This window comes from Podarcis raffonei, chromosome 6 (genome assembly GCF_027172205.1).
Source record: "Podarcis raffonei isolate rPodRaf1 chromosome 6, rPodRaf1.pri, whole genome shotgun sequence".
NCBI lineage: Eukaryota > Metazoa > Chordata > Lepidosauria > Squamata > Lacertidae > Podarcis > Podarcis raffonei.
In genome coordinates, this window is record NC_070607.1 from 10,431,468 (window position 1) to 10,450,484 (window position 19,017).

General features: G+C 41.9%; 1 protein-coding gene across 1 annotated transcript; it reads right to left on the reverse strand.

The window, feature by feature from the left end:
* Nucleotides 1-8,272: 8,272 nt before the first annotated feature.
* Nucleotides 8,273-18,027, reverse strand: LOC128415095 (coagulation factor XIII B chain-like). The gene is made up of 9 exons (XM_053390964.1): nucleotides 17,365-18,027; nucleotides 16,211-16,372; nucleotides 15,490-15,678; nucleotides 14,299-14,481; nucleotides 12,910-13,122; nucleotides 12,487-12,660; nucleotides 12,035-12,235; nucleotides 10,445-10,627; nucleotides 8,273-8,277 (listed from the first exon to the last, which is right to left on the reverse strand). The coding sequence occupies exons 1-9, from the start codon at nucleotides 17,435-17,437 to the stop codon at nucleotides 8,273-8,275; spliced, it is 1,383 nt and encodes a 460-aa protein (XP_053246939.1). The 5' UTR covers nucleotides 17,438-18,027.
* Between the last annotated feature and the right edge of the window lie 990 nt (nucleotides 18,028-19,017).

Below are 19,017 nucleotides of genomic sequence, written 5' to 3' on the forward strand. Positions count from 1 at the left end.
TCACTGCACACTTTCCAGGCCATTCCTGATCACTTTCCTTATTGCAAAAGGTTTGATCTTTTGAGGAAGCAGGTATGTCATGCAAGACTTCCAAATCAACTTTCACCATGCGACCTGAATTTGCCAGTATGTGATCGAATCCCACCTGAAAATAGTGACAGTCTGGAAGTGCCCATTCACAGGCCTCTCCTCCATGAATTTGCCTAATCATTTTTTAAAGTCACCTGAAAGAACTTCTTAAGAGAGTCAGGTGCATCTATCTTCTCCCACCAAGCTGAGGCTTGTCTGAGATTTGCACCTGAGTCCTCTTTCACCCAAACCAAAAATCATAGCCCTGGTGGATTCATAGCACTAGGGCTTGTCAATTATACAGCTATACCTTTGCGACTTTGCTCTGCAAAAAAATAAAATAATGTATCAACAACTTTGAATATCATTATAACACAGACTATCGCAGATATTTCAGTTACAGAAAGGTAGCCGTGTTGGTCTGCCATAGTCAAAACAAAATTTTTTTTTCCTTCCAGTAGCACCTTAAAGACCAACTAAGTTAGTTCTTGGTATGAGCAGATATTTCAGCTTCAGTTGAAAATGACAGGTACAGAATGAAAAAATAATGGGGCTTATTATATTGCTACATGGAAAAACCAGATGTTAAAACAGATGATTTTATTATATAGTCAAAAGAATCATGCTTGTTTAAATTGTATTGATATTTCTATCAATAAATGACAATGAATATAATTCAAAAGTTTGCTTTCCTTCTTCCCTGCCTCAACTGGATACTTCAGTAGTTTCATGGTTTATGTCTCCTTTAGGAACATGCCATTTAAAGGTAAAGGTACCCCTGCCAATACGGGCCAGTCTTGACAGACTCTAGGGTTGTGCGCTCATCTCACTCTAGAGGCCGGGAGCCAGCGCTGTCCGCAGACACTTCCGGGTCACGTGGCCAGCGTGACGAAGCTGCTCTGGCGAGCCAGCGCAGCACACGGAACGCCGTTTACCTTCCCGCTAGTAAGCGGTCCCTATTTATCTACTTGCACCCGGGGGTGCTTTCGAACTGCTAGGTTGGCAGGCGCTGGGACCGAGCGACGGGAGCGCACCCCGCTGCGGGGATTCGAACCGCCGACCTTTCGATCGGCAAGCCCTAGGCACTGAGGCTTTAACCCACAGCGCCACCCGCGCCCCTAACATGCCATTTAGATACAACTAATTGGTTGCATATGTTAAGAAATTTCAAAGAAGGACTTGCTGATTTTATAAATATGTTTAAATTTCACAGCAAAGTGTTTTATTGAATTTCATGTGGGATCTCATACTTTATCCTTAATTCTTACATAAGCTGTTTTTTTCTTTCAGCAGACTCATGTTTTTTGATAGGCCCATCAAATATATATGAATTGAAATCACCATTAGCCACTGGTATAGCAGTGCCAGTTCTTTTTTCACCAAACTATATTCTGTTATCCTGGAGAGAGAAAATAATATATTAAATCTATCTATCAAAAATGCTAAACATGATTAGCATTCCTGGATCCGGGAATTTAGGAGAGTCAGGCACCCCACCCCAAATACATAATACTATCGTTTTCCATGTATTTTTTGGAGCTTGATTTTACCCAATACCAGGCTTTCTGATTGCACAGCAACTGCACATTTAAAAAGTGTGAACTTTATTTGCTTTGCGAATCCAGCTCCCTTTAGTGGCAGCTAAGGGAAGAGAAATATGATCAAATATTAAAGTCAGGCTGCACCAAGGAGATCTGTTGGGCAGGTACAGGTTAGAGAAAAAGGAGACATATTTCTTTTGGGGGCTGAGGGGCAGGAAGTAAAGACATTTTGGGGGAATCTCCTGGGGAAAGCAATTGAGTGTGGTGGGAGTTCATCGCTTTGGGGTTTTCATGCTTGGAACTCAAACCCAGTCTCTGCAGTACAGTTTGCGGTTTTGGATAAATTACTTTCCTATTAGCTTTGTTTGTTTGCCTTCTGTAAAACAGATGCTTCGGCAGAAACATGAAAGGTTCAGATCAAGGGAGTCTTCTGCTCAGTTTGCTGCTTTGTAAACTGCCCTTTGTGAACTTATCTTCACACAGACCAACAATATATTTTCCAGTAGGGGTCATCTAAGAACTTCTGGGAAGACCACTTGCAGGAAATGAGGGGCAACAATGTGCAGAGGTCTACTGCTAGGGTTGCCATCTTTGATCAGGCAAAATAAGGCATAGTTCGGGCAAAATATGGGGCAAGTCAGGAGGCAGGAATTGGGAGGCTAACCATTACTTTACCTCAGGCATAGGCCCTCCAGATGTTTTGGGACTACAACTCCCATCATCCCTGACCACTGGTCCTGTTAGCTAGGGATGATGGGAGTTGTAGTCCCAAAACATCTGGAGGGCCAAGTTTGCCTATGCCTGCTTTACCTGGTGCAGAAACGACTTAAAAGCCATCCATTACAATTGTTGTTTCCAGCACTGGTCAAGCTCATAGAGGAGACCTGACAAAATTTATGGATCTAAGTTAGCAATGCACATTCATTTCAGTGACACACATCCTTCCCAACTGCTGAATTTCTGCTTGTCAGGAGAATGGCAACTGTGTGCCAAGTCTGAGTAAGCAACGAGGGCATTAGGCGTGCATAGAAGAAGAAGAGGAGGAGTTTGGATTTGATATCCCGCTTTATCACTACCTGAAGGAGTCTCAAAGCGGCTAACAATCTCCTTTTCCCTTCCTCCCCCACAACGAACATTCTGTGAGGTGATTGAGGCTGAGAGACTTCAGAGAAGTGTGACTAGCCCAAGGTCACCCAGCAGCTGCATGTGGAGGAGCAGAGACGCGAACCCGGTTCACCAGATTATGAGTCTACTGCTCTTAACTACTACACCACACTGCTGCTGTATTTATGATACCAGCTGAGATTTTTTGGGGTGTGTGTGTGAATTATGGAACTATCCTGGGGAATATTATGAATCCATTCATTCAGAGTGAAAGAGCAACAAGAGATGCTTACTCCACAACGTGACGATTCTGATGCTTAGGAGCACTGAAGTTTAAATGGTCCTGGTGAATTTATTCTAAAGGCTGAGTAAGGAAGCGCTAACACACTTGTGGCATTTCATACCCAAAGGTGGATTGTGTCATGGCTTAATTTGGACTTTACTTGTGGCAGCAGAACTACTTTTTTCTCATTTTAATTCTGTCTAGGACTTTGAGAGAGAAAGGAGAAAACAGTGAAAGAAAGGGAAGGTGAGAGGAGAAAATAAGAGATAATGAACAACAAAGAAGAGTAACTCTGGAAGATGAGACAAACGGGTATAGATGGGGGGAAAATCAAAAATCTGCTGTAGACCAAGAAAATTTCAAAGACATTTATTTTGTAATGCACATTGCTTTCTATAGCTTAACAAAAATCACAGCTATGTGTGTTGAATTTTCTGTAATTATGCTTTAACTGCAATGTACCTACAGGTATACATCTTGGGTAGTCCAACTTGCCCTCTCTACATTGGGCTCTGAAGGGAGGCGAGGATGGATCTTTCTGAAAGCCCCTTTTGCAGTCAAACTCTGTCACGTCTCCAGATGCGGAATAGATTTTATTAGCGTATTTCCACTTCAGCTGTATATTGATTCATATTGATTCATATCTTCTTCAGTTGCTGTTCAAGGAGCTGTAGAAAGGCACAAATCATGTCATCTAAGAGATTAATTTGACAACGAGGAAGTCACCTGACCAAAACAAAAAAACAACAACTCTTTGGATTGTGTCCAAAGTTAGTCATACTCAATCAAACCCACTGAAATAAATTGAGATTGATAATGTGGTCCCATTAGTGGGTCTCCTGGGCAGCCCAGGAAAAATGAGAAGCTGCAAGAACGGAAATTGACAGATCCATCCATACCTCAGACAGATAGTTATTTTAACCCAAGGTCATTTAGTTTAAGTACAGTGGTACCTCGGGTTACATACGCTTCAGGTTACATACGCTTCAGGTTACAGACTCCGCTAACCCAGAAATAGTGCTTCAGGTTAAGAACTTTGCTTCAGGATAAGAACAGAAATCGGGCTCCGGCGGCAGCAGGAGGCCCCATTAGCTAAAGTGGTGCTTCAGGTTAAGAACAGTTTCAGGTTAAGAATGGACCTCCGGAATGAATTAAGTACTTAACCTGAGGTACCACTGTATCTCTAAGATACTTGACTTGTTCTGCTATAATATAGGCCATGTTAAGCTCTATGTTGCATAGATTTCAGTGGGAAGAATAACTACGTTGAATAACTTGGCTGGATGTTGCCACTGCCCTTTAATTGAATTGTATTAGGCAATATTATTTCTTCAGGGCAAAATTTAAATTTGACAAAGGGACAGCTACAATTATGACGGCAGCAGAACCTGGGATTCAGCACTAAATTCCTAAATATAACCATCAGAAAACCAATTTACATTACGTATCACTTAGCAATAGGACGCGGGTGGCGCTGTGGGTAAAACCTCAGCACCTAGGACTTGCCGATCGTATGGTCGGCGGTTCGAATCCCCGTGGCAGGGTGCGCTCCCGTCGTTCGGTCCCAGCGCCTGCCAACCTAGCAGTTCGAAAGCACCCCCGGGTGCAAGTAGATAAATAGGGACCGCTTACCAGCGGGAAGGTAAACGGCGTTCCATGTGCTGCGCTGGCTCGCCAGATGCAGCTTGTCATGCTGGCCACGTGACCCGGAAGTGTCTGTGGACAGCGCTGGCTCCCGGCCTCTAGAGTGAGATGAGCGCACAACCCTAGAGTCTGGCAAGACTGGCCCGTACGGGCAGGGGTACCTTTACCTTTACCTTTATCACTTAGCAACAGTTTACATCAGGGGTGGGGAAGTTTAGGCCTGGGGACAGGATTTAAATGCTGCCAGCCTCTGAGGCCCTACAATCTAATGGTGGGGCAAAAATGCCTCACTCCACAAAAAAATAATAAATGTTGCCCCCAACCACCCATTCCATTCATCCAAACATACCAAGTTCTAAAAAAGCATCCATTCCATTCATCCACACTTGCAATGTCATGATCCCCACTTCCCAATTCCTTCATAAAACAAATTGGAAATTACCGTATTTTTTGCTGTATAAGACTCACTTTTTCCCTCCTAAAAAGTAAGGGGAAATGTGTGTGCGTCTTATGAAGCGAATGCAGGCTGCGCAGCTATCCCAGAAGCCAGAACAGCAAGAGGGATTGCTGCTTTCACTGCACAGCGATCCCTCTTGCTGTTCTGGCTTCTGAGATTCAGAATATTTTTTTTTCTTGTTTTCCTCCTCCAAAAACTAGGTGCGTCCTGTGGTATGATGCGTCTTATAGAGCGGAAAATACGGCAGAGCGGGGGTCAGACCTCACCTGGAGTACTGTGTCCAGTTCTGGGCACCACAGCTCAAGAAGGACACTGACAAACTGGAACGTGTCCAGAGGAGGGCAACCAAAATGGTCAAAGGCCTGGAAACGATGCCTTATGAGGAACGGCTAAGGGAGCTGGGCATGTTTAGCCTGGAGAAGAGGAGGCTAAGGGGTGATATGATAGCCATGTTCAAATATATAAAAGGATGTCACATAGAGGAGGGAGAAAGGTTGTTTTCTGCTGCTTCAGAGAAGCGGACACGGAGCAATGGATCCAAACTACAAGAAAGAAGATTCCACCTAAACATTAGGAAGAACTTCCTGACAGTAAGAGCTGTTCGACAGTGGAATTTGCTGCCAAGGAGTGTGGTGGAGTCTCCTTCTTTGGAGGTCTTTAAGCAGAGGCTTGACAACCATATGTCAGGAGTGCTCTGATGGTGTTTCCTGCTTGGCAGGGGGTTGGACTCGATGGCCCTTGTGGTCTCTTCCAACTCTATGATTCTATGATTCTATGATTCTGTGATCTACATTCCTCTCCTTAATGCTTTTGAGATTGGAGATGGGAGATGGAGGAGGAGTCAGGAGGTTGCCCTGTGAAGAATGATAGTAGGTTGAAGTAATCACTGCTGTTTGTCCTCTCTGTTTGTGAGGCATGGGAGGGAAGCAAAGAAGGAGCTGTTGCCCCCACCATCACTTGCAACAGTGTTAACACCACCAGAGAGCATTTGCCAGAATGCATTTTGGCAGGGAACTAGTGCTGGCAGTAAGAGCCTTCATCTAAAAACTTACTGTTTTCAGTTTTTTAACGTTATATAGATTTCACAGCAAGATTCCAACCCAAAAAGAGGTTATGTGTGTGATGTGGGCCCACTTCTTCCTGGGTTGATAAGGGAGGTACAGTATGATGGGACACACTGCTTGCAGGGACTGCTCAAGTGCTGATACAAATAAAAGGGTATCCTAGGGCAGCAGGACCTGTGATGTTGATCAGAAGCTCTCTTTTCTCTAAGCGTAGGAGTGGCTGACCACTTCTCTGATTTGTCAGAGAACATTCTGCATCTAGTAGCATTCACATAAATCGGAAGCTGTCTTTTTCCACAAATACCCATTCGTTGCTGAATCGGAGCAAACAGCAATCCACAGAAAAGCTCATAGATATGGAGCTTTAAAGCTTGGAGCTCTGCCTAGAAAGTGCAGGATGAAAGGTCAGTGTGGATGAGCCCAGATTCTTGCCTGATCGAGCACACTACAGTGGTACCTTGATTTAAGAACAGCTTAGTTTATGAACAAATTGGAAATAGAATGCTGCAAACCTGGAAGTAGGTGTTTTGGTTTATGAACTTTGCCTTGGAAACGGAACATGTTCTGCTTCTTGTTGAGTGTGTTTCATTTGTAAATTGAGTCCCCCACTGCTAATCAGAGGCTTCCTGTTGAGTCTGTTGGCTATTGAGTCCTGAGCACCCACACAATTCAGAGGTGACATTTGGATCTTTTGTTTTTGCTATATTTTTGCCTTTTGGTTTGTGTGGCTTTTACATTTTTTTGACTGTGACTTGTTCTTCATTTTATGGGACTGACTTGTGACTGTGGATTGTGCCTTCGTTTTTGTGACTGTGTGGAACCCAGTACAGCTACTGGTTGATTGTGTGACTGCAGAAATGGATAAAGGCCCCCGTTCCTCCAATCTAAGTCCAGATGGTTTCCATATATCTCCTTCGTAGATAACATCGCTCTTTCCATCATAAATTAGGCATTTGTCACTCTTAAGTCCCACCAAGGAGTTGATCCACGATATGTAAACAGCTCTATTTCTCTCTTTCTCCTCCCAGACCCAAGAGCTCCAACAATGCCTCCCAAAATGGCGACGGCATTTTTAACTGCGTCATTCCAAAACTCTTAGCTTTCCAGCTTCGTCTTGAAACATTGCTTTGGTTCGAAAGTTTATCTCCACACAGCCTTAAATCCACAGCTTAAGTCCTTTTCTGACTCATTGGGGGAGGGGATTCTTGTTTAATCACATAAAAAAAGGAAAGGCAGGTTTTTCCCCCCCTCCCCCCTCAGTCATTTGTCATACCGTATCTTGACGTATCTTCTCATATTTTATTCTTGTCTTGTTATCAGAGATCTCTTCTGTCAGCAGTCTTTACTCCCCCTTTTTCCTTGAAGTATGTGCAATTTATCTCGTCCAAATTGTTTCTTTTGAAGATTCTTGCAACTAGTGGCGTGGATCAGGGACGGCGTCCAGGAGTGCCGGAATCCCACAGGAGGGCTTTGTGCCTAGTGCCCTCACTCCCACAAATTCGGGGGTGGTATAGGGCACAGCAGGCAAGGGCCGTCCCCCCCGCAATCCTGGGGGGGTTAAGGAGGCTAATTACCCCCATCATAGCTTCCAAATTACCTCGTGTGGGTCGGAGAGATGTTATTGTCAGCCATCTTCCGATGCGCCACCTAGTGGCCCCCCCGATTCATTGGCTATTTTCCAGACCTCATTATGTAGGCTAATCTGAGGGACAAGTTGCATATTGTAGCTAAAAGGACAGCAATTTCACATTTGAGTTCCTTGACTACTCTAAGATGGATTTGCCAGTTTGCAGTTCATCAATGAGGCCTAGAACTTTGTCTCTCATCAACTGATTGCCAAGAAAACAACTTCTTGTTGTTAGTTTGAGTCTCCTGCTGCTTTGTTAGGTAAGAATCAGCTTCTTGTGAAGTCCACTACAATGTTTCATAAATTTCTCAACTGAGATCTAGTCTGGTTAAGTTATGTAGCTCAGGTTTTAGAGAGACTTTAAGGTTCATTCCACAGCCTGTCAGAAGTCCCACCCTTTGAGTACAAATATTAAACAAGTCCTTCCAGGTTCAGCTCCATCTACCACATGTTTGGTAAGTACCCAGACTGCTTGTGATTGCTTCACCCTGTGAAGAAGAGATGTTCAGAAGAGATAGGTGCTGCAAAGGCCTCTTTCCTCTGCTACTCATTACAAATCAACATGAGATTTGCAAACATGCACATCCTTAAGCTTTCCTATAACTGTGAGAAGTCCAAGAAAATAATATAATGTACTGGTTGTTCACAGCAGGACAGGGCAGGCTCCAGGTTCTCAGGTTCTATATTGTCAAATTGGATTCCATAAATCCTTATCAAATTCAATGAATTTATTTACTTTTAAGTCCAGAGTTGCAACATTGGTAGCCAAAACATCAATTTGGCCTTGTAACTTTCCCAAGAGAAGAAACACTCTGTCCAATTTAGCTTGAGTTTTTCCTCCTTCAGCCATTCTTGTAATGTCCCAAAACCCCCTCTAGAGGGATTTTGGTTACTAAATCTTCCTTCCAGTTCAAATCCAAAAATCAAGTTAATTTGTATCAGTTCTTCCTTGTTTTCAACAAAATAACCAAATTGTAACAAATATATCCAGCAGAGACAGCAGAAACAAAGTTCTCTTTTTCCTTCTTGACAGCTAATTTGACAGCTGTCAAACTCTTCTATATCTCCTCAACAGGCTCTCTCGCGGATCACTCCCGGGTCCAGGGGGGTGGCACTTCAGCTCTCAAAATTAGCTCTTATCCTCCAGTAAAATTACTTATACTGCCAAGTCGTGAAATTAATATCTTTTACTCAATAAAGAAGAGGACGTTCTCTCGACCTTAGTTAGTTAGTCCTTGCTTTAAATTATTTACAAGACGGGGAGACGGACTTCCTTTTTGCGCCTTCCCCGATCGTGCCTAATTCAAAAAAAATTTTTTCCTTGCAAATCCAATTTCCGTACTACTCACGGGTTGTTGCTTTTAAAGTCCAATTGTTCAAAGGAAGAAGTCAGCGCTCTCCGACCATGGCACGCGGCTTCACTCCGCAGGAGGAGCAGTCGACTCTCAGCACCGCGCCGCTCACCACGTCCCCCGTTCCGAAGCCTTTAAAAAGGCTCCTTCGTGGGTCGGGGGCGCAAATGGTGCCCGCCGAGTCACTAGGTTCACAGGCTGCAGCGCCTGTGATTTCTGAGGGTCCCCGCGTCGCCGCAGCGGCAAGACCCAAATCCTGCGGAGCAGATTCCCTCCGGAGCTCGGAGGGAATCTGCCATTAGCCGATGGCGCTAACCCGGAAGCTTATCAGCCGATGGCGCTTATCAGGAAGTACATGCAGCTGGACAAGAAGAGAAACTTGAGAGATTTGAGAGTGTGGAGAAAGAGGTATATGTTGTTTCTGAGGAAAAGGAAGGAGGAGATGTAATGTTGCAGATGACAAAGGAGAGCCAGAGGCCTGACATGATGATTACAAAGGAAAATAAGTACTGGATAATGAAAATCTGGTCTGAATTGGAGATTGAAGAATGGAGAGATTTCCTTATGTGGAGATCTGAAGATCTATGGATTACAAATTTGATTAAGGTGGAAGTTGGAGCTTTTGGGACATTTGGACTTAAAAGGAGTAAGAAACAAGATTCGGGCTCCACTTTTAAGTATGGAGGTCTGGCTGGAAGAAACATGGACCCTATTGGGACAGAGCTTCTCCGAGATTTGGTGTTTAATACTAAGGACTATCAAAAAAACCGGCAGAGAGGAATTGAGAGAGAATTAAGAGCCTCGGACGTGAGGTCTCCAGGCTGATAGCAGATTAAGACTGATGGACATTTGTTGGGGATCGAAACCAGGAAAGGGGGGGGTGTTGGGAATCCAAAGGGTGCACAATTATATTCTGTTTCTTTTTTATTCTGTTTTGTTATTAGTATGAAAATTGGGGAATTCGTGGAAGGGAATTTGGGTCGACTTTAGAAAAAGGTTTTAAGAATGAGCACTGATGTACAAATATTGATGTTTATAAGTTAAAATTGGTTTCTCTAAAATGAATTAAATATAAAAAGGTCAAAAATTGGGGACAAGAACTTGTTGAACTAACAATTTGAATTGGAATACAAGAAAGGGAGGTGTGGGGAAGTCAGGGAAATATGTTATTGAAAATAAGGATTGTAAACTTTATGTGTTTTTAACCTTTTTGTTTTTTGTTTTTTGATTTTTTAATGTATTAAGATGGAAAATCCCAATAAATATCTTTAAAAACAAATTGGATTCCATAAATAACACTTACTTTTTACATTACAACGTGGAGTAGGTGACCAGCCATTTTTGGTGCACACGGCCTTAGCTTGTTGATTTGTAGGATGATATCCAGCCTCACAAGAATACGAAATTTCATCACCTTCTATGAACTTCTGCCAAGTATGGGCATTGAAGGTACCATGTGCAAGCAGTCTAGGAATATCACATTTCTCTAAAAGGGGGGGGGGAAGGTTACATCATTGATTGACACATATTTTGGCAATTGAAATATTATTTTCAAGATAGATGGTGCATTACTCAAGAGACTTGGTTTAAAGTTCTCCTATATGCTTTTGCAACATATAGATGTAGAAAATAGACACACAATATGATTCATAAAATAGGTCTTTTATGGACCCCTTCATGTGTTGAAAGAATCTTTAGGCGTCACAGTGACACACCACTTTTTTTCTCTTTTAACAAGCTTTCCTAGCTGCTTAAATACGAATTGATCCGATTCATATTTGAAGGTGAATCTGTATTTGAACATGAATGTTATTTGCCTTCGCAAAACAATTCAGAAACCAAAACACAGACATCCTTCGAAATTCCCACTGCTCTGAATTTTGCAATGCAGTTCTCTGGCCAACTGATGTGTAGAAAGGTGCATATGCTAGGGTACTGTGTGGATTAAAATACATACATATTTGGAAAATAGCATACAAAAATGTATTCTGTAGGGGGAAATGGCTTTGTAAAAATGTGTATATTAGGCAAACTGCCATACAATGTTAGCCAACATTTACTGACAATTTGTCACTACACACACACCACACTCAAACCAATAAACTGATGTGGAAATGTGGAGAAATGAACTTAAGATTGGAAAAATTAGAAACCCAAAGAATCTAAAACTAACAGATTTGTCCATCACTAACTAGAGGCCCCTGGAAGCGGGGGGACGGGACACATTGTGAAGTGTGACGTATAGAGAAAAAGAGAGGTGACTCCATAGGGCAGCCATTTTTGTCTCCATACAATTACCCAGGAAGGGGTGTCACATCATAAAGCACTATGGCCGCCAGGTGCTTATTACACCAAACTTGAGCAGTTAGATTTTTTGTTAAAGGAAAACGTGTACCCCCTCAAATACCATTATAACTATTATTTTTTATACTTAAAGAATAGGCGTATTTTTAGGATTTGGTCTTAAAATATTACACAGGCATTTGACAGAAGGGATTTACAACGTACTTGTGTGGTGATCACAAGGAGGAGAGATTAAGATGATCCAACCCACCCCTACGTCCATAGCCACCTGCCCAAATGCCAAGATCTTCCACTGATATCAGGGGGGTGGTGATCACACAGAAAGCCTTTCCATCAGCCCCCCCCCATATTTATGGAACACAATTGCCACTACCAAATGGGTCAACCTGGTACTCAGCTTATTATATTTTTGGTGCCATATGAAGACATTTTCATATTAAATTTTAAAGTTTTCCACTCTGATTACTCACTGTTTAACCACGTTACACATTTTCCTTCCACATCTTTAGGAATAGGCATATTTTGGGTTTGCACATGGTCGTTTCCATTTCTGATCAAAGTTGAGAATGCAAGGAAAATGTTAACTTACTGAAGCATTTTGGTTCTGGACTCCAGCCGAATTTGGTGCATGAACTTCTATCCCATGTTTCTTTATTTCTTGGTAGAAAACCATGACTGCAACGATAGTCAACTGTTTGTCCCACCCTTCTTGGAAAATAGTAGTCTTTCCAGCGTTCATGGGTATCAGATAGTTGTCCATTCTCAATCCGAATATAGTCACAGTTCTTTGCTTTGGAGAAGATGAGAAAAAGGCTGGTTTAATGGAGGATGCACATTTGGCTCAAGTGTATCAGTGTCTGAATATTATCTGGGTTTCCCTCTTTGGTCTGTGTATGAAAACAGAAATAGATGACTGTGGCAGCAGATGCAGGTGGTTCTCAGACAAGCACTCAGGGTTATGGTGCAGGGAACTCTAATATTTTCAGATGCATTGAATGCTATCTGCTCATGTTTTGAAACTGCAAAGAGAAAGCTACTTACGAATACATATCGGAGGAGGAGACCACCCCGTCTCTGTACACGTGGAAGTGGCTTGGTGGCTCTGAAGCTGATACCCAGACTGACACTGTGTTTCGATTGTGTCTTGATATTCATACTGAATCTGATTAGGCTGAAAGTTGCCATTTTCTACTTGTGGTGGGGAGCAGACAATTTCTATGAAGGAATGCAAGAAGGACATTTGGTCAGCAACAGATCAAGCAACAAATTCTTTCCCTGGCTAGATATTATTCAGCACATGGGTATGAACATTCATTATTATTTGTTAAAAACCAACAAATCTCAAAGCAGCTTACAAAAAAAAGATAAAGCAATAAAATGATTGATAAGAAAGATTATCAATAATTTAAAACTTAAACAGGAACAACAACCTCTCATTGTCCTTCCATTTCTAACTTGAGTTACCTTTGCATTCAGGATACACAATTGAATCTCCATTGCACTGGATTACAGAAACAGATTGTGAAGGATTTGTTGTAACCATGTAGCCCATTTTACAGGTGAACTCAACAGAACCACCACGTGGTACATAGATGTTTTCAGATATGACTTCATCCAACATCCTTTTAATTTCTATCTTCCAATTTTCCATTTCAGCCAAAGAGATTGCACAGGGTTCTGTGAGGAGAAAGAAAATAAATTCTGTTCATGAAGGCAATATATATTGCCAATATATATATACAGGCTGGCAAGCCCATGGAAAGTCATCAGCTGCCATGGTTGAAGAGGAAGGATGAAAAACCAGACGCTTTCCTATTAGGAATTTTAGGTACAGAAATACCAATGAAGCAGAAAAGACTTTTTATGCACATGACAACAGCAGTGCAGCTACTTTTGGCCAGGAGATGGAAAGAAGATAAAATCCCATCCAGAGAAGAATGGTTGATAAAGATGGTGGACTACGCTGAAATGGCAAATATGACCGGGAAGATTAGAAACCAAGAATAATAAGGAATGGGGGGAAATTATAAATTACCTTGGAGAACACTGTAAAGAACTAAAAACGTTAGCAGGATTGTAACAAAACTTGTAATGTAACTAGTTGTTGTTGTTGTTGTTGTTGTTTAGTCGTTTAGTCGTGTCCGACTCTTCGTGACCCCATGGACCAGAGCACTCCAGGCACTCCTGTCTTCCACAATGTAACAATTACTGTGGTAAAACATGGCATTTTAAGAAAAAAACTGAGAATAATATAAGAAGCAGTTGAATGACAGTGGGACCCGTGGAGGGTGGAGGAAAGTCCAAGGATTAGATATGGGGTTGTAAATGTAAATTGTAAACTTGAATAAAAATATTTAAAAAAGAAGACGAGGAAGGATGATCTTCCTGAGAAACCTTGCAGGCCCTACATCTCACGTGGCCTGGTGGAGTGTCAGGGAAAGGAGGGGTACCCCCTTTAAAATGGAATAACCATCATCTCACATAACCTTTTCCTTCTTCCTCACAGGGCAAAACTTTCCCACCCTCCAATTCTTTGATTTAGAGGCTCCCACAGAGGCTTTTTGCAGTCACTGGTTTACACAGCCAGAAAGGATTTTTTCTCCCAACTACAGTTGGCCCTGGCTTGCTTAAAAGCAGTGCATTCAAAAAAGATATGAATTAGGTATCTCCCATGCTTTATCTCACTTCCGTTACTATGAATTTGCCCCATATGATTCAAACGTCATAGAGAACCGCTGTCTGTAATATTAATGAAACCAGAAGTCAGACAATACAAACGACGGCAATGAATTTCCTTAAATGATATTCTAAACTCACTCATGCAAATAATATAAGCACTACCTTTGTTCTTACCTAAGCAAACAGGTGCTTTTGTCCAGGTCCCATTATCACAAAAAGTTCTGTTATCTCCTTCCAGAGCATAATATTTTTGGCATTTGAACTGAACTGAAGAGCCAGCCTTGTACTGCTTCTTTGATAAGGTAATAATGTCTCCATTCTCAATAGCAGGTGGGCGGCTACAGTTTTTCCCTCTTTCTGGTAAACAATAAAGCAATGAGAATGGTGACTTAGTTCAGCAACCAAGGGCCAAGAGTGAAGAACAGCAAATACTCTCACTACCCTGGGATATTTATAGCAGGGGGAAAGTCACTTATGGCCCATGTGCAATAACATGGCAGCTAACTACCAAGGTCTGTTGGGGCTTTGACTGCACTAAAGAACTGGTGGATTGAACCACCAAGGCATTAATCTCATAACTGCAATAATGTGATTCGCTCAGAATCTGAAGCATGCTAGTTCTTTTCTAGTATGTTTCATGGGACATGGCAGAAAATGTAGCACCAAGTGGTTGGGGAAATTAATCCATTCTGTAGGTCATGCACGTTGGGAAACGGTTTATCAAGGCTAATTTTTTTGGCCCAAACCAGGATTCCAAAGTAATTCACAAGAAACAATAACACAATTAACACAACGTTAAACGTTATGAACTACATTTAACAGCATGTGTTAAGCATGACAACTCGGAGCTTTTTTTCCGGCCAGAACTGTGTTCCAGCATCTCTCAGGTGGGTTCCATTGCCATTATGAGAGAAAAAGTGAGATGTTCGTGGTGCGTTCCAGCACCTTTTTATCTAGAAAAATAGCACTGGATACACTGATTCTCATCGCCAGAGTGTCTGGGGCAGCCCAGTCATATGGAAGAGGTACAAATAATAATAACAAAACATTATGGACATGCCTCTGGTCCATACATTCATACTAACTGGATAGCCAGCACACGCAAGCCTATTTCTGATGCAACAGTCCTGGTCCAATCAAACCACAATGCAGTGGACTGAAAACAACCACTACAGCCTTGTCTCCATGTGCTTATAGCAGGATACAATCAATTCTGTGGAAGGGGGTGGTGAAAATTTGTGAACAAATGAGGAAGGCAGCCGTGGAACTTGTGGAACCAGTCAAAATGGGAAGTGTGGTGCCTACAAACCCTTCGGGCATTTGAGTAACTTTTGAATAATTTTTCAAGATGAACAATGTCTTTACCAGAGATACATGATGGCAAATCCATGTGCCCATCAAGACACTTCCTGTCCATAGGCACCGTGAGGACATGCCCTTCCCTGCACTGGAACTGCAACATATGATTATGTTGAATCAGTTGTGTCCGTACTCGATTCCCAGACAGAAGCAGGTTTTTGGCCTCTAGCTGTTGTTTTGTGACAATACAAGGTGCTGAAAGACAAAAAGGTGGCGATGGGGACACAAGTCAGGGATAATCACTGGTGCTCATTTCTTCATGTGCCCTATTCCGTTTGCCCTCTTTGTACGCTAAGGATTGGCTCACATGTGTCATTGTCTTCAGGGAGGGTTGCCATATCTTGATGAGCAAAGGAGAGGACAGCCATGGCTGCTGCCGTCTCAAGCTGGGGAAAGAGGCATGTTCCTCTTTTTCCATCTCGGGCTGGCAGCAACCGTGGCATGCGGAGCCTCATCCAGGAAAGCAAAAACATTCAAGGAGGGTGCAAAACAGGCTGGTGAGGGGCACAGCTGCTGAGGGACTATTATCTAGGGAGAATACCGAGGCTCAGTTAGAGAGGCTGGAAAGCCCATATTTGTCTCCTGGAGATGAGATTCTCACACTCTGCGTTCATGTTTCCAGCCTGAAAACACAGCTTTGCATGGAGAGAAGCTATCAAAGGTCCTGTTGGACAATCCACAGTCTAATTTGAAGGTTGTAGTATTCAAAGAGGAGATGGCCTCTTACCCAAGCATTTTGGTGGTGGTGTCCACTTTTGTCCACTGCATGTTATCCACTTGGAGCCTTGCAATGCAAATCCAGGGTTGCAGTTGTATTGCACTCTGTCACTTTCAACGTAAGCGGCCTTCTCACCACTTCTTATTTCCCCAAAATCAATGTCAGGTGGTTCTTCGCACACTGCAATCATATGTACCATCAAAACCAACATAATAATAATAATAATAATAATAATAATAATAATAATAATAATAAGGATTGTAGTAAACTTCGTAAATCAAATACAAGCCAACATTACCAACACTTTCCAAAGATATATTTTAAATTTAGTAAATTCTTTTTCCTAACATTTTTTGGATGGTAATTCATTAATTTCTATCGGTCATTTTGTGAATGGAATTACAAGGCATCAAATACAGAAAAGGATGGTCATAACTGGAATGATCCATGTAGTAATATATCAGCTTCTTTAGCCAGTTAAACAAAAAAAAGCACCTAAAGGGTTATGTGTAATTACAAAGGTATGGAGAATATTGCTACATTAAGCATTGTTGATTCCATCACTATCCTAATCCTCAAAGAATCTACCACTATCTTTTATTTTATTTTTAAAATCAATTTTATTAAAGGTTTCCAACCCAACTTAGCATAAAATCCCGACTAAACTAATATAGAAGAAAACAATATAGCATAAGAACAACTAAATACAAAAAGAAAATAAAACATATTAATGATCCAAGATTATAAATATATCTATGTAGCCCTGGGTCACCCTTTCATCTTGATTTTCACAGATACAGTTGAATCCCCCCCCACACACACCTGAGAGAGCTTCCTCTTCAATTGCTTCTTCAGTCACTTCAACACAACGTTGCTTCTTCAATTAGCTGAGCAAAGACACTCTAACATTTATGTGCATGTAAGGATGAAGGGGAAATATTCTGTCATTAATTAGTTAATATCAAAACCTTATTACAGTGTTAGTGAAATGTCTCTGGTAATCCTTGGAGAACTGCCAACACAAATGGACCAAAAAAATTGCAGCTTTATACATAAAACAGTACTGAATTAACTTACATCTTTCCACACCTGCTGAATGCAAATGTTTCTATTATTAATACTGCAGTGACCATTTACCTTGGCAAAAGGTTGCCCTTTTCCACCATCACTCACCATTTGGGAAGTACAGCATGTCCACTGAAGAAATGGTAGAAGATAGACCAGCAAGTTCTTCATAGCAGTGCTTGTTGCTCACCTTCTAATTTTTCTAATGACTGACCTTGCAAAAGTCACTTTTGGTTTCACCAGTGGTTCATGGCTCTGTGTCATGAGAAGAGGAAGATTTACTGGAACGGGGAACATGAACTCTTTAACCCAGCAAGGCATGTTTGCAGAAGGTGGGTCAGTTTTATGTTGCAATTCTGGCAACAGTGGTCGAAGCACTGGCCCTTTGGTATAGCCCTGGCAATGAGCCCAAAGAAGAGAGTCCTTTTTGCAAGTGTTGAAAACTTTTGGGCAAGCCCTTTTAGCCATCTATTAACCTAGTAAGGGATAAATGCAATTCACTTTGCATTTAAAGCCAAATATATCCAATTCTCATTTCACAAAACAACACAAGAACCAAAACACAGTTGCCCTTCAAAACTCATACAAATTTGGGAGGAGGTTCTCCAATAAAACAGTGAATACAAAAATGCATCTTTTAGGGAAAGTATGCAGGAAATGAATTGGTGAAAATAACATGCAAAATGCATTATATCAGCAGAAATTGCTGGCGAAAGAATGTGTGCCTTAGCCACTACTCCATACAAAAAGGTGTTCATTAGGAGACACTGGGATTAAAATCTTCCTGTTCTCCTGAAAATATTATGGCAATGATAGGGTAGATTTGATTTTCTTAATTTAAAAATGTTATACTCTGCAGGAGTGCCACCTCGTCCTCAGGTTTGCATGTGCCCGCCGCCACACATGGATATGCGATGTCACACGCACGCACCTGCACATACTGCATGTGATTTTTTACACAGCCAGTGAGGCACACTTTCTGCAGAGAGGGACTCGGACTCAGAGGCAGAGGGAGAGAGACTCTGCCTCTGCGACTGAGCTGTACCCCTCAGAAAAGGATGCCTCACTTTCTGGCACAGGAGAACGGATCCAAACTACTTTCCCTGCCGGTTTTTTCCATTGACTTTGTGGGTGCCGGACTCCCACAATTATATTATTGTGGGTGCCTGAGCACCCACAGTCCCCTGGATTTGGCTCCTGTGCTACTTTGCCTTTCCTCTGGAAAGCCCACAAGGCAGCTAGCAACAAGGATGAAACCCTGAGTTATCAATGTAAAGCAAATTTTACAATGGCTGGATCTAATCTGACCTGTTTAACACTTTGCCCCTGTATTAGAACGATATTAGAGATGTCATTTGAAAATGCCTCAGGGCCCAGACTAACACTCAGCAGATAATTTCCCTTTAAAACCAAATCTAATCTCAATATTAGTACTTGCTGGTAAGAGATGTAGCTGTTTCATTCACATCTCTTCAACTCCACCTGGTGGAACATGAAGCATTTAAAAAAAAAAGTGAATTAGTATTTGCTGCACTGTGGAGGCTGCTGCTCTTGAAACTATCAGTTTTATCACATTTTTAAGCCTTAAGAATATAGTTTTGCAAGTCTTGATTAGGGATTTTTTTTAAAAAAAGTTTTCCCGCAGGTTAAATTGTGGAGGGCAGATTTCTGGTCCTGTGATAAAAAGCCTTTTGTTTCCACCGAAAAACCTTTCAGGGGAGCATTTGTGACAGCTCGGCACCATTTTTGAG

Bases quoted from the DNA above. Each gene is read 5' to 3' on its own strand.
- LOC128415095 (XM_053390964.1), bottom strand. From the start codon at position 17,437: ATGAAGAACTTGCTGGTCTATCTTCTACCATTTCTTCAGTGGACATGC. The intron at 15,679-16,210 runs GTAAGAGGCCAT...TTTGTCTTTCAG, and splicing joins ACCACCACCAAAATGCTTGG to CACCTTGTATTGTCACAAAA. The intron at 12,236-12,486 runs GTAAGTAGCTTT...TCTTCTCCAAAG, and splicing joins TCCTCCTCCGATATGTATTC to CAAAGAACTGTGACTATATT.